This window comes from Balaenoptera borealis, assembly GCF_965194805.1.
Source record: "Balaenoptera borealis genome assembly, chromosome: 11".
Taxonomy (NCBI): domain Eukaryota; kingdom Metazoa; phylum Chordata; class Mammalia; order Artiodactyla; family Balaenopteridae; genus Balaenoptera; species Balaenoptera borealis.
Genome location: NC_138868.1, coordinates 55,009,786 through 55,025,031, shown reverse-complemented (window position 1 = coordinate 55,025,031; position 15,246 = coordinate 55,009,786). Strand labels below are relative to the sequence as shown.

The following is a 15,246-nucleotide window of genomic DNA, read 5'->3' as shown; positions in this document are numbered from 1 at the left end:
CAAAAGAAGCCACGGCAATGAGAAGCCCGTGCACCGCAATGAAGAGTAGCCCCCACTTGTTGCAACTAGAGAAAGCCCGCATGTAGCAATGAAGACCCAAGGCAGTTAAAAATAAATAAATCAATTTATTAGGAAAAAACCAAAAAAACAGGTGTTTAAACAAAAACTTGTACACACGTGTTCATAGCAGCACCACTCATAAGAGTCAAAAGGTGGAAACAACCTAAGTATCCATCAGACATTTAAACATCAACAGATAAACAAGAAGTGGTATATCAATACAACAGCCTATTACTCAGCCCTAAAACGTAATGAAGTTCTGATGCATGCTACAACATGGATGAATCTTGAAAACATTATGCTAAGTGAAAGAAGCCAGACACAGAGGTCACATACTGCATGATTCCATTTATTTGAAATGTCCAGAATAGGCCAATCCACAGAGACAGGAAGTTGATTAGTGGTTGCCAGGGGCTAGGGGAAAGGGTGTGAATGGGGAGTGACTGTTCAATGGATACAACGTTTCCTTTTGGAGTGTTCTGGAACTAGATAGCCAGTGATGATTGCACAACACTGTGAATGTGCTAAATGCCACTGAAATGTACACTTTAAAATGGATAAAATGGTGAGTTTAAACAGAAATTTAAAGAAGCAATTTCCATAAGTCTATTCTTTCATTTATCTATCAAACATTTATTGAACAGCTCCAGGCAAGCTTTATTCTGGATGCAGGTAATACAGAGAAATCAGATGTGGTCTTGGCTTTTGAGTTCCTAGGTTGGTAGGGGAGGAAAAACATTCTGCAGACAATTAAGTTCAATTAAGTGTTAGGGTTTCCTTCACTTAAGAATGAGCATTGTACACTGTGGGGACCGGTTTGCCCTACAGAAGTGAGGGAGGGGTAGAGAACAGCAATGGTAAGGCTGAGGCTTGAGTGCTGAGTAGTTTTCCAGGTGGATGGCAGCAAGGATGGATTCGAGACAGCGGGTGTGACTTGAGCAGGCTCAAAAAGCTGGCATCAAAAAGCCTCTGGTTTTCAGCAAACTCCAAACTAAATAGCACGTGTGCAGCAGCACAGAGGATGGACTTCAGGACAGTGACGTGAGAGGTGGGTGACCACCCTGTCTGGCTGCAGTAGGTGACGCTAAGACATGTTAGGGGAATGACTGGACTTGACTGGATGTGAGAGTCAAAGGAAGTGTGATTCCAAGATTGGGCCACTTTGTTGCTAGTGGAAACTGCCAGTCCCTAAAGTGGGTCTGCAGGACATTCTGTTCTCAGGGGACGTGAAACTAGAATTTATACTCCTCCCCATCTTATGTGTTCTACTATTTTTTAATGATTTTTTTTTTTGTATTTATATTTGAAACCTACTTCCCTTTTCTTTGGGCTTCCTCTGTTTTCCTGTTTGAAATATATGTTACTCTGGAAATGTCATGGCATAGTATAGTGGCATTTACAAGTGAAGTGTAAAGAATTTTCAGAACACCTAGAAACGCAAGTCTAGGGTTTAGGAATATAAGCCCTAACGATGTGATATCGTTCATGCCTTCAGACACTGTGTCATAAATATAAACACACCTGGAAATTTGAGACAGGATAGAAGAGATAGTTGAGAACTTTATTAGGATTTATGTGCCCAGATTTTTAAAAATGTATATGAGAATTTTTTTTTTAATAAATTTATTTATTTATTTATTTTGGCTGCATTGGGTCTTTGTTGCTGTGCACGGGCTTTCTCTAGTTGTGGCGAGCGGGGGGGCTACTCTTTGTTTTGGTGCGTGGGCTTCTCATTGCGGTGGCTTCTCTTGTTACAGAGCACGGCCTCTAGGCGCACTGGCTTCAGTAGTTGCAGCACGCAGGCTCAGTAGTTGTGCCGCACGGGCTTAGTTGCTCCATGGCATGTGGGATCTTCCTGGACCAGGGCTCGAACCCGTGTCCCCTGCATTGGCAGGCGGATTCTTAACCACTGTGCCACCACGGAAGTCCCTATGAGAAATATTAAAAACACAAAACATAACACACTACTTGGGAAGAACATCTGGAAAAAATGAATGACAGAATGCCAACATTTACTTGTGAATACACAGTCCAGGAGAAGGACCAGGGGGCCTGGACACCCCAGGAAAACTTGGAAAAACCTTTGCACCACCTTCTCTGTCATAAATATGTTCCCCCCAAACTGCATGTAAATCAGCTGTTGGTAAATCATATTTATCAAATGCAAGGGTGACCATTATTTTAAAGTTATCTTAAGAATGTATACTTTAGTAAAGGAAATTATTACCAATGGAGTAGTGGAAAAAACCTCACTGGACTGAGAGAAATTCAAGGTCCTTCGTTATTATCCTGGCTCTGCCACCAACTAGATGTGTGATTCAAGAAAATTCACTCAATCTTCCTGGGCCAATTTCCTCATCTAATCTGGGTTGTAATTCTGAATTTTCACTTATTAGATTCTTAAAGCAAGATACAGGGGTACTGGCCCACAGCCTAATGTCTAGTTTCTTCTGAAAGGTGATACTGCAGGACAGAACTGAGGGACCTTTTACATAAGAGGAGCTGGGGATGGCAAGGCCAGCAGGCCAGTTACCAATGCTTTGTGTGTTTTGCCTCTTTATACTCCACTTTCTCATTCCCACAATCACCCTAACTGTGATGATAACAACTTTTGTTCCAAATTCTTTACAAAAGCTTGTTCCTTAGAGCTGTCCTCTGGGAGAGACTGACAGTCTAAGATAGGAGCCCATTCTCAGTGGTCTCTCCGCCTCTGGCCCTTTCCCTACCCCCACAAGGCCGGTACTGCCTAAGGGCAAGGGCTGCACCCTCTGTGCCTAGTACAGGCCCAGGCCTAAAGAAGGAATTCAGTAAATGACTATTCACTGGATGCTTCTGAAGGAGAAAGCTGAGGCAGAGAGATGGGTCTGGTGAAATAACTGAATCCTAGGGGTGAACTTTTGGCTGCTTCTTTAAACATTTCTGAACTTCCCAAATTTTCTACAATGGGCAAAAATATATAGAAACCACAAGTATTAAACCCTCTTTTTCCAGGCTTTTAGTCAATGCCCTGGTTTCCCATAAATAATGTAAATTTTTTCCAGTTCTCCGATGTTTGGAACAGAACAAAGGTCACACATCTTTTCTTTAAGAGAAACAGCCAGTACAGTTTCCTAGTCCATTTTGCTTAAACAGCGAAGAAACAATGCATTTGTCTTTGTGGACAAATGCCATCTAGCTCCAAGCAATGACCCCTGCCAACTGGCTTCAGAAAAGGTCATTTATCAACAGTGTTTAGGCACCACCTTGATTAATCTGCCATACAGGAAGTATAAAACACATCTGTAAGCATTCTTTTGTCTTCTTAAGCAAAATAGGTTTAGGCCATATTAACTCGCAAGAGGTAGAAGGCAATGGGTCAGGCCTTTCACTGATTACTACCATGCTGTAGACTAATCAGGAACTGTTAGGAAGACTGAAGAAGCAAAGGAAATTACTCTCTATTGAGTACTTACTACATGCCAGATATTGTGCTGGGCACCCCATATACATTATTTTAATGTAAGCCTCACATCTAACAATCACTATCTAACATACTATATTTTCACTCATTTATCTTATTTCTTGTCTGTCTCCCCCACTTAAATGTAAGCTCATAAGAAGGAACATTTTTTTGGTCTTGTTCACTGCTGTATCCTCAGTGTCTAGAACAGGGTCAGATACATATAAACAATCAATAAATATTTGTTGAATGAACAAAGTGAACATCTCCATGAGACAGGTTTTATTATTCTCCTTTTATGGATGAGTAACCTGAAGTGCTCCAGTGGTGCAAATGAACTGCCCAAAGTCCCATGGCTTGTTAAGGAGCAGGACTAAAACCCCAGTCTCACTCCTTTGTTTCTATAGACCAAGAGACTTAGACCTTGAAGAACTTTTCCAGCTTGACAAATCTGTAACCTAGATGCCTATAAAACATGTATTTACTTTGGGTACTCATTTGAAAATCTGAAATTTCACCAAGGAGCTATATTTGGCATTTTAATGATAAACATTTTGCTAAAGTAACAATGAAAGACGCATTTCCCCAACAGAACAACAATTTCATCTATGGATGGACAGGAATTATCTACATCATTTCATACCTGAAAATCCTGTGAATGATTACTCTTCAGATATAAATAAAAGCACAGTAATTCTGGACACCAACAAAAACATTTGCAAACCTTCAAGTTTCCTAAGTTACATCATTAAGATGACTATTGATATTCATGTGGTATTCTCAGTGTGGAATATCAAATACTCCCATGTACATCCGTGTTGAGTGTCCCAGCATGGGAGGAGGTAGACTCCGCACATCGAAAGCCATTCCTATCCTAAAGAAATTATATGGGAAGCTCAAGGATTCTTCAGAGAATCAGTTGTAATAAAATCCATCTCAAGAATATTCATTTTGTATGAGAGAATGCAAGAATAAGGTTAATTTTACCCAGGAGAGTACTTCAAATCCTTTCCATTTGTCAGAATATACTTGATCCATATGTGCTCCTTTACCTCCCTAGGACCACATAACAGGAACATGCCATTTGTGGTGTCTTCTCATATCACTTGGGATTTTTGTAGGGATTCTGATCCCCTTCTCCTTTGGGGAAGGCCCGTTTCCCTTCTGTCCCACTCCTGCTACCAATACAATAGTATCATACAGTCTCCATGTGGACCCAGCCAGTTAATTGTTCCTGGACCAAACTAATGGTTTGGCCCCATTCTCTCCATTGCCAACTTTTGGTGCTATTGTTTTATTCTGATAATAAAAGTATTAATAGTTTAGAAAAATATTTTTGGATTTATGTATATAATTTTGTATGTCACTCTTTTCACTTATAAGTATTTTGCCATGCTGTTTTAACACTTTACAAACATTAATTATAATGACTGCATACTAGTCTATAGTATCGTCATAGTGTAATTTACTTAACCAATTTTCTACTGTTGGACTTCTGGATTGTTAAAACATAAACTTTGCCCACATTTCAGACTATTTCTTTAGGACAGATTCCCAGAAGTAAAATTAGAGGATCAGAAGTTATAAACATTTTTAAGGCTCCTGATACATACTGCCAAATTGCTTTTCAGAAAGCTGTTGCCAATTTACACTTCCAACATTGCCAGCGTGTTTTTCTACCAATATAGATTGGTCTAAAGGATAATAAAATTTAAGTGGAACATATAGTCCTTAAATTATTAATGCAGCTGGAGAGGCATCATGACCACAGCAGAGAGGCCTGTGGCAAAGGTCAAACCTTTTTCCAGGTATGCAATTAACAATGAGTTAGTGTGAGCACATGGAACAGAAGTTTTGCAAGAGTGAACAGCAATATAATTAGATTTCAGACTGTCAAATCTAAGGCTTGTGTCTGCTTTGTCTGTTGCTGTACCCCAGCACATAGGACACTGCCTGGCACATAGAGCCACTCGATAAAAATTTGCTGAATTAACACAGAATCTCCTTTCAGATGCAGTTTTTCAGCAGCTGTAGGATTTAGCCACTCCTGGATTCAAAGGAAACATGACTGGCTGGATTAAACACCCTTGCAAAGGTCTTTTCAATCCTGAGATTCTATTTCAACTTTGGAAAATCAGTTTAAATGAAGGTGACACAATATGGCACTCTTTAGGAGAAAAACAAGTAAACATATCTAAAAGAACATAGCTTGGTACCAGTTGCCAATATATATATATATAATTTTTTTACAAGCATGCAAAAAAATATAATGCAATGAGTTTTGTCACCTCCATAGTAGTCACTTTCATAGGTGATAACAAACTTATCCAAATGCTGTTCATGGTCAAGGCAATTTTGGAATTACCTTCAGTTCATTCTGTTATCACTGGTTATAACTTGGCACCATTTTCAGTATTGCCAATTTTTTCTGGAAATATTACAAGGGCAAAATATAGGTAGTAGTTTGTGTATTATAATTTTTAGCCGAGAACAGCACAAAACTTATTTTGTGAATCAAAATATGGTCAAGGTAATACAGTCAATCATTCAGCTCTAGTTCACGCTCCTGGCACCATAAAGACTACCTTCAATATTCCACAATTTCTATAGTAGTAAATTGTCAGACATTGCCAGATCAGTTTGGCATTAACAATGTTACCAATGGATCAATCACCTGTCATTTTTATATACACATTTTATATACATCAGACGAGGGGTCAGAAAACTATGGTCCATGGACCAAATCTGGCCCACCATCTGTTTTTCTATGAACTGCAAGCTAAGAATTTTTAAAATATTCTCAGTGGTTTGAAAAAAATATTTTGTGACATGCGAAAACTATATGAAATTTAAATCCCCGTATCCATAAATGAAGTCTTATTAGGACATAGCCATGCTGATCTGTTTCCATATTAGCTATGTCTGGTTTTGCATTAAAATGTTGAGAAATTACACTAGCCACTGTATGGCCCACACAGCCTAAGACATTTCCTTTACAGAAGAAGTTTGCTGACCTCTTCACTAAATCCAAGTGGGACCTAAGAAGTACTAAAGTTTCCCACTACAGATTTTTTGTTTCTGGATATTAATACTGGGAGAAGGGTGATGCAACTGGGACAGTATTTGCAAGGATCTGATAAGACAGAGACTAGAGAAGATAAATATGCGTGCTGCCTCAAATAGGATGTAAAAGCCTGGCAGAATCTGAGGGGTCTGATCCAACTAAGAAGGAGTTGGAGAATGCAGGGTTACATATACAATCCCAGCAGCAAAGATGACTCTTATTGAGCCACATAGGACCCTGGTGACCAATCCCAAGGAGCCTAGTGAGACTTGCTGGCAATGAGGTCTGTAAATGGCAGGCTGGCTGATCAGTACATGTGATACAGTGACAGTTCCCAATAATACCCCCTTCCTGTACTAGATATCCTCAAGTCATTTAGCATCCAGATTTATCCGGGCACCTCCAAAGTCTGAACTCTAAGAAATGGATCTGAAGGGAAGACTCTGGAAAGCAGGCCCCAGGTACACATTCTTCCCAAACAATAACATTTCAGTGAGAACTCAGAGCCAGGGGCAGAATTCAGAAGACTGCAGAACTACCCACGTTTTTCGAAATCAAAGATTGGTGAATATTTTATTCTTTCTGTTTTTGATCATTACCAGTGGGACAGGTGGAAGGTGGGATGATGGGTGGAGAACGGACTGGATAAACTCAAGGATGGAATGATCTGCCCTGGAAAGTGTTTATTCCTCCCAGACTTCCAGCTGTAGTGTATACCATTCCATGTGGATTTTGAACCAGAGTGGGGAAGGGGAAGGTCAGCCTGAAACCCAGAGAGATTCCTTGACTGTGTGTTTAGCTTGAGAATTATGGTCAAGGTTTGCAGATGGCCAGCTCTCTTCCTGACATCCTACAGAGAGCCAGGCTTCATCTCTTATGGTTAGATGGAGCTTCTCCTGCCAGGGAAAATAAGAGTTGCTGGGAGAGTGCGATTTGCATATTATATCTCTGAAAAACTTTCATAACTCCTGAGTACTAGAGGTAACCAAATTGCCTCAAGAAACTGGTAATACTGTTGCCTCTGGGGAGTGGAACCCCTGGTGGCTAAGGGTGAGAGGGAGCTTTTTTGTTCCTTCCCAGTGTGCCCCTTATATATGAAGGCAATCTGGGGCCAGGGATGGAGCAATTTCTTTACTCAAGACTATAGGGCTGGGAATTCCCTGGCGGTCCAGTGGTTAGGGCTCTGTGCTCTCACTGCTGAAGGCCCGGGTTCAGTCCCTAGTTGGGGAACTAAGATCCCACAAGCTGCGTGGCACTGCCAAAAAAACCCCCAAAAAACAAAAAAAACAAAAGACTATAGGGCTGAAGTGGGGACGTGGAAGAGGGATATAAAAATCAGAAGAGAGAAAAGTTGCAGTTGAGTGGAAAACCATGACCAAAAGGGGAATTCAAGGACAGCACACCAAAGTGGCCAAAAGCAGCTATTGGAGGGTGTGGTCCAGAACCAGAAAACAAAGCCCAGGGAAACAGAAGAGCAAGAGCAAACTGGAGAATAAACTGAGCGGTATCTGAGAAAAGTCAAGGACAAGGGCCTAGGGCATGATGGGTGGAACCCTGAGATTACAGGATCAAAAATCTCAAGAGGCCTAGGCAGCAAGGTGCAGGCCGGGCAAAATTCATGTCAGAAATAAAACAGATTTGGCGGGTAGACACATAAGGGGTACTGTTACATGAGAACTCTCTTGTCTGAGGACACTCTTTTGAGATTATGCTCTAAACTGGTGTGTAGAGATTCTGAGCAGCCATGTGTGAATGGTTTGCTCTGCATGAATATTTTTACTTCCCTCCAAACTTGAGGCTTCCTAGGGTTTATTATCATCTTATTGAATATTTTCTGAGAAGCCTTGCAAATGGGCAGTGGGTTCAGGTAGTGCAGTTCAACCTGACTACCGCCCAGGACATGATCTAAGGTAATAAGTTAAGTCCTTTTCATTACAGCTACTTGTAACAATTTGAATTCACCCTCCTGATTACCTGCTTCTGGTTGCTTTGTGTCCAAACCCTGTCTGGGACAACATGGCTTCCAGTACCCTACTCTCCAACATGGTCTTGGTCCAGCATCTTTGGCAGGGTCACTCCAGCCCTGTTTACAGGACGGGAATAAATCTAGAAATAAGTTCTCTCAGGACCTCTGTGTTATCACAGATTGGAAATAATGCCTGTAGGTACTGTTGTGGGAACCTGGCCTGGGCATAGGGGCATACAATTCTGCAACAATTACCCCCTGGGCTGAGCAAGGATTAATATTGGTTCAGTCACCAAGTTGCCAGCTGTGGCGGCTTTCTTCCAGAAGTGCATTGTCCCTGTTGCAAAGGCCTCATGGGGAGCCCAGGGCCTTATCCGATGCAGGAAGATGTAATGATCCTGAGATGGAATGTTTAGAAATTGCTAAGTAGGCAGACGTTTGTGAGCTGTTGCTTGGTTTGAGAACTTTCCTGAACAATATCTTTTATTTGTGAGATAAGGTCTAAGTTTCAGAGTGCCTCAAAGCTGACAGGTATTAGTGGGAAACATGTTATTTTTTGAAGGTGATAGTGAAAAGAACTAAAAACAGCTGTGTTGAATAAATGTTGGGCCTCTACTATCAACCAATACTGTTTACTAACTTACCAGTTAAATAATAGGAATGTAAAAATCCTTGGGTTAAAACATAGACATTGGCCAATCCTGTGAAATGCTGTTGCTAATCATTTCCCCCACCCAACACACACACACACACACACACACACACACACTCCTCCACCAGGCGTTCTGAGATGTTTCCAGTCTATGTGGTATTACTTGGAACCCAATTGGGAAAAGTTCCATTCCATAAACCCTGGCAGAGAGCCAGAAAGAGATAAAGGAGTCTAAACTAGGAAGGACTGCTTTTTTGAGGGTTTGATGAGAAAATTAGATAATCAAATAAGTAGGCTATTATAAACCTATCCACAGACTCGGGGGAAGCAATTTATAAACTACTAGCATAGAGTTGGGGGCGGAGGGAGGAAGCAAATCATCCCAAATTATTTATCTTCTGTATAACACCATTATCTTCCTCTTTGGACTTTGCTATTTCAGCCAACAGTGCCCTCATTTTCCTACTGATGGAGGTTCGGAGCCTCATGCTGTTCCACCTGCCTGGGAAGCAGGCTCTAATTTCCTAGCCTCCTTGTCTCATCCTTCCTTACGGATCCAGCCCAGGAACCACCTTATCCATGGAGTCCACCCAGCCCTTGGTGATCTTATTTCATAATGTCACACTGTCAGTGCTCAGCAGCGTTCCAAACACTGCAGGTGCTCAAAAAAAACACCTGACAAGTTTGATATTAGTTACTAAAAACAGGCTGCTGTGTGGGAATCAGCACGTAGGCAGCAGACTCCCTTAATTCAAGGTCTAGAGTGTCACCTTGTCTTCCTCCTCACATATCACAGCCTGGACCTGAGTGCCCTGGTTTCTATTTTCCAGGACCAGATCCTCCTCCTCCATCAGAGGGGATACACCCAAATGAGGGGGGGCGGGGTTCCAAAGCACAAGACTAGAATGAAACAAACCCAGGACTTCTGTGAGGGGTAGGTCTGTGAGAAGGTCAGGATGGGTGGCCAACCCCTGAGTTCTGAGGGGCTCCCACTGAGTCATTTGGGAGGGATCGGCCCTTAGCATTGCTCAGTATGTCAGTATGCCACTGCCTTCTGTACCATACCTCAGGCCCTGACTGTGAAGCAGGCTGGAACTGTAGGCCTTCTTTTGGGGTCCTCCCAGCAGAGTATGCCTCCCTGGGCACAGAGAGAGAGACTCCAAGAGGTCCTGCTCCCACTTTTCATTTGTATGATCCCCTGAGGCAGAATACTGAGAACAAAGGAAGAGGACAGCCACAACAAGCTAAGGTCTGGACAGTGAAGAAAAAACTTAAGGAAAAAAAAAAAAGAAAAAAGAAAAATCAAGCACAAGCAAGTACCAGAAGTCAACAGCCAACAGTTCTTCAAAGTTGTGGAGAACAGCAAGGAAGATGGCCCAAGAGTCCAGCAAAGAGTAAGTAGCAGGGCCATGACATGTAGAGAGGAGTCCTAAAGAAGCTGAAAATAGATGAGCAGCAAATGAAGGTGCCTAACCACCGTGAGGCAGCTTTCTAGTTTGGGTTCAGCTACCCCAGATTCCTTTCACCACGGTGCCTGAGCCGCCCTGCTGGGAAGGCTCGCTGAAGATGAAGTCTGCAGCAGCTAGCTGGAAGGATGGATTTTGGGATGGGATACAGGCAGAGGCATTTCCCCACCAGCTTCGCCCTGGAGATGACTCCATGGTTCAGAACTTGTTACTTTTTCCCTCACACATGAGCTATTTTTCCTAGTTTCCTTTGAATGATCAGACCGAAAGTCAAGTTTTCGAGGTTGAGGCTCATCCTTCAAAATACCCGATATAACTTTTGCAGATACCTTCCTCATATTCAAGTTTTCTTTCAGAATGAGCCTAACGGTTTCTTTATCTAAATTTAACTCTTCAGCCATCATCCTCACAGTTAACTGCCTATTCGAACAAACCAAGTCCTTGACCTTCTGGATATTTTCATCCGTCCGGTGGGTGACTGGACGACCACTTCGGGCATCATCTCGAATGTCTTCCCGCCCTTCTTTAAACCTTTTGTGCCAGTCGAAAACTCTGGCCCTTGACATGACTTCATTCCCATAAGCTTCTTTTAAAAGATGGTGGGTTTCACTTGCAGACTTGTTCAATTTCACGCAGAATTTGATACTAATCCTTTGTTCTAGATATCGGTCACTCATTTTGGCACTCAAATAACACAGGAACGTTAAAAGGCCACGACTGTGAGGGGAAGACAGAGGGACCAATCTCTATAGGGCTGCAGGTGGAATCATGTCGCTATTCTTGCCTCATCAGGGGAGAGTAATTGCTTTTCTGAGTTTCAGCCCCTCGGCTTCCAATCTAGAAGCTAACGGGGCCAAAGAGTAGCTGTAAAGCTGGGGAAAATGAAAGCTCCTACAACCCACGTCTGCGTCCAACTCCGCGGCACGGAGATCTGCTGGGGGTGTGCAAACCAGTTACGAAGGCCGTCCCGTTCCGCGGCCCTTAAGAGTCTATGGCGATTTCCGCAATAAAAGCCTATGTGGTGTTAATTTAAGCAAGCAAGAAGCGATGCACCGGTGATGTAACGTGCAAGCTCGCCCCAGATCTGCAGAAACCCGCGCACGCCAAACCTACCGGACCTGCCCCGGGATCCGACGTTCTAGAGTCCGGGGAGACACGCCCGCACGCGCCATTCCCTCCACTCTCGGGGTAGGCCGTGCGCAGGCGCACTGCGGCAGCCTGGGCCAGGCCCCGCCTCCGCCTCCGCCTCGCCACGCCCGAGCAGGCGCGCTTCCTTGCGCGTGCCCGCCCGCGGAGAAGTCGGCGGAAAGGAGGGGGCGGGGGAGGAAGGCTGAGGGAAGAGAGGGCACCCCCGGGCGCCAGGGTGCATTGTGGGAAGGAGGCGGCAGCGTCCCGGGCGGGCGGGAGGTGCACCAGCGGCGGCGGCGGCGGTAAATCCTCCCGGCCGCTCACAGCACTGTGGAGCCGCATCCCCAGCCCGGCCTCGGACCGCGGCGCCCCTCCTGCCCCTCGCGGCTTCTCTCCCGCCCGCCCCTCCCCCCGGCGCGCCGGCCCTAACGAGCCGGCCGGCCGGCCTGGCTCCCCTCCCCGGCCCCGACGGGCGGGCGGGCTGCCCTGAGGAGGCGGGGAGGGGAGGGCTGGGCCGGCCGGCGGGCAGACGACGATGCCGAACTTCTGCGCGGCCCCCAACTGCACGCGGAAGAGCACGCAGTCGGACCTGGCCTTTTTCAGGTTCCCGCGGGATCCAGCCAGGTGAGCGGTGGGCGCGGAGCTGGCAGCCCGGGCCCTCCTCCGCGATGCACGCTGCCAACCGCTGGCCCCGGGCAGGCGCCGGGGCTAAGAGGGGCATGGGGGGAGCACAATTGTCGACCCCAGCCCGGCCCCGAGGTGGGGAGCGGGCCTCTAGCCGTGGGCTGGCTGGCACTCGAGGGCCTTGGAGCACGTGCGCCCGCGGGGGCTCGGCGCGTAGGGCTCCACCCGAAATTAGAGGCAACTGGGGCGGCGCGGGCGGGGTAAGGGGGGTTCTCGCCCTGATTAGCTCCTGTGACCTCGGACAAGTCTCTGTCCTCTCTGGGCTTTAGTTTCCCCAGCTGTCAAAAGAGGGACTTGGATTCTATGGTTGTGGTCCCCGGGGCCCTTCTACCCCCGGGACAGTGTTTCTTTTTGGAGTCCGGCCACCTTTGATCTCAAGTCAGGTCACAACTATTCCCTTCTTCGGACTTGTTCATGGTTCGGATTTTGGCTCTGACCGTTACTCATTATCTCACTTGGTTAATGTGGGGATAACCGGGGGGGGGGCGGGGGCGGGGTACGCGAGAGGGCATGGGAGTTGGTATTGAAACCTCTTCTCTGAGGTAACCCACACGCTCTGACTTGTATTTAGAGAGTGGTAGAGTAGGGGCTGTGTTTGAAAGGCTGAGGATTTTTTCCTTGGCATCCCTTGTTGATTCATTCATTTCAGATCAACACCTACTGTGTGCTAGGGCACTAACATTAGAGGTACCGGAAATTCACAGTGAACGAGGTAGCGTTGCTGCCTGCAGAAAGCTTACAGTCCATTAAGGAGGCAGATGTGTAAGCAGGCGATTATAATATAGTATGCTGTTTATTAGTTCTGCAAATATCTATGGAAGGCCTACTAGGTACTAGGCATTATTCTGAGCACTGGGAGGGTACAGATGAATAAATCGAAGTCCTTGCTCTCATGGAGTTTACGTTCTAGTGGGGGGAAATAAATAAATATACCTTGTGTCAGATGGTGATAAATACTATGGAGAAAAAGCAGGTGTTTGACGGGGGGTAGGGTAGGGGAATAGGAGTAGCAGGGGAGGCACGATTGCTATTTTAAATAGGATTATCAGAGAAGGTTTCACTAAGAGGGTGTATTTGAGCAAAGACCAGAAGTAGGTAAGGGGGTCAGCCATGGAGGTATCTAGGGGAAGAGCATTTCAGTCTCTGGAAACAGTAAATGCACAGGCAGGGCATGCTTGTTAGAGGTACAACCAGAAGTCTGGTTGGACTGCTAAAGCTGGTTTAAGGAAGGAGGGAGAAGAAAGGATGAGACCAGAAAAATGTGTGTGTGTGTATGTGGTAGGGGCAAATTGTGTAGGCCATTGTAAGCAGTGGAAAGCACTATGGTATTTATACTGAGTGAAATAGGAAGTCGTGGAAGGGTTTAGAGGGGAGAGACCATATACTTTAAACAGGATCATTGGGTACTTGTTAAATACATAGTAGGGAGGCAGAGGTGAGAACAGAAAGGCCAGTTAAAGGCAATTGCGATAATCCAGGTTAATAGAGGAGGAGGTGGTAAGTAGTTGCATTTGAGATATATTTTGGAAGGTGAAACCAACAGGATTTGTTAATGGTGTAGATGTAGGTTGTAAGAGAAAAACTGAAGTCAAGAATGACTCTAAGATTTTTAATCTGAGCCTTTATTGAGCTGTGGAAGACAGGGAGGAGCAGATTTGATGGAGGAATGTTAAAAGTTTGGTTTAGGACATGTGAAGTTTGAGAGGCCTGATAGACATTCAAGAATAGATGTCTTCATACTATATACATCAGTGAACTCAAAATGGTCCATATTTAGATCAATGATCTAAATATTTAAGAGCTAAAACCATAAAAAGATATACAAGTCAGGAATTTAGAGACTTCCAGACTGGAGATTGTAAATATGGGTGTTCTCAATTTATAGAGGGTATTTAAAACCGTGGAACCAGGTAAATAAAGCAGAGTAGGTATGAGGATTGAGCCCTGGGGTGTTCCTAGTGTTTAAAGTTCAGGGAGATGAGGAACTAGCTCAAGAGAGTGAGGAGGAATAGCTGTTGGGTTCTGTGGGAGCAGAGAAGAGGAGCATCTTAATCTGACTGAGCCTCACTCCATTCAGCATTATCTTCCTTTGAGCCAAATTGGGAGTATATTTCACTTGCATAATGAGGGCACCACTAGTCAATTCTGGACCACAGGTTGTTCATGTTCATAGATAGTGAATACTCTTTTCATTATACTTCTTAGTCAGGGAGTATGTCCTTTAGGGGCTTACAGTCTCAGATTTGGAAGGAGTTTTTAGATCTAGTGCAGTATCCTTTGAAGTGTCAGAATTCCCTCAAGAATAGTGGCTTTTAAACCTTTTTTGGGTCTCTGTTCCCTTTGGGAATCTAATGTAAGGACCGTTGAGAAAAGAGATCGACACAATTTCATATCAAATTTTTTATGGACCCTCTAGGGATCCTGTGCATTTCTGACAGGTGAGCCTTTGCTAAAACACCTCCAGTGCCAGTTTCTCTGCTTTGTGAGGGGATACTTGAGGATTCTGGACAGCATTGGCTATTGTTTCTTCCTTTTATTGAGTGGAAATGTGCCTCGCTATAATTTATGCTTGGGGGGTCCTAGTTTTGTTCTTAGGGTGACAATGAACAAAGCTGTTCCCTGTTTTATTTTATTTTTAAATTTTATTATTTTATTTTATTTTATTTATTTTTGGCCTCGCCGTGCAGCATGCGGGATCTTAGTTCCCCAACTAGGGATCAAACCCGTGCCCCCTAGAGTGGAAGTGTGGAGTCTTAACCACTGGACCGCCAAGGAGGTCCCCGGTGC

At 44.5% G+C, this 15,246-nt stretch overlaps 2 protein-coding genes across 18 annotated transcripts in view; one reads left to right on the top strand and one right to left on the bottom strand.

The window, feature by feature from the left end:
* Positions 1-11,754, bottom strand: part of GVQW3 (GVQW motif containing 3) — a 29,933-nt gene extending 18,179 nt beyond the window's left edge. Inside the window, exon 1 of one of the 2 annotated variants that reach the window (XM_082342303.1) lies at positions 10,860-11,754. In XM_082342303.1, coding sequence (XP_082198429.1) covers positions 10,860-11,324 — 465 coding nt within the window. In that variant the 5' untranslated portion in view covers positions 11,325-11,754. Of the gene's footprint in view, positions 1-10,457 lie in introns of those variants that run through there. The other variant, XM_082342302.1, reaches the window with a different exon arrangement.
* Positions 11,755-12,039: 285 nt separating this feature from the next.
* THAP12 (THAP domain containing 12) overlaps positions 12,040-15,246 on the top strand; it is a 100,570-nt gene continuing 97,363 nt past the window's right edge. For 11 of the 16 annotated variants that reach the window (XR_014231579.1, XR_014231580.1, XR_014231581.1 and 8 more), the window contains exon 1: positions 12,041-12,399. Coding sequence is in view for 12 of the 16 variants with exons in the window: in XM_082342282.1 (XP_082198408.1) it covers positions 12,311-12,399 (89 nt within the window). In the remaining 4 variants the exon portion in view is untranslated. Of the gene's footprint in view, positions 12,400-15,246 lie in introns of all 16 variants that reach the window. The other 5 variants (XM_082342287.1, XM_082342286.1, XM_082342289.1 and 2 more) reach the window with 1 other exon arrangement.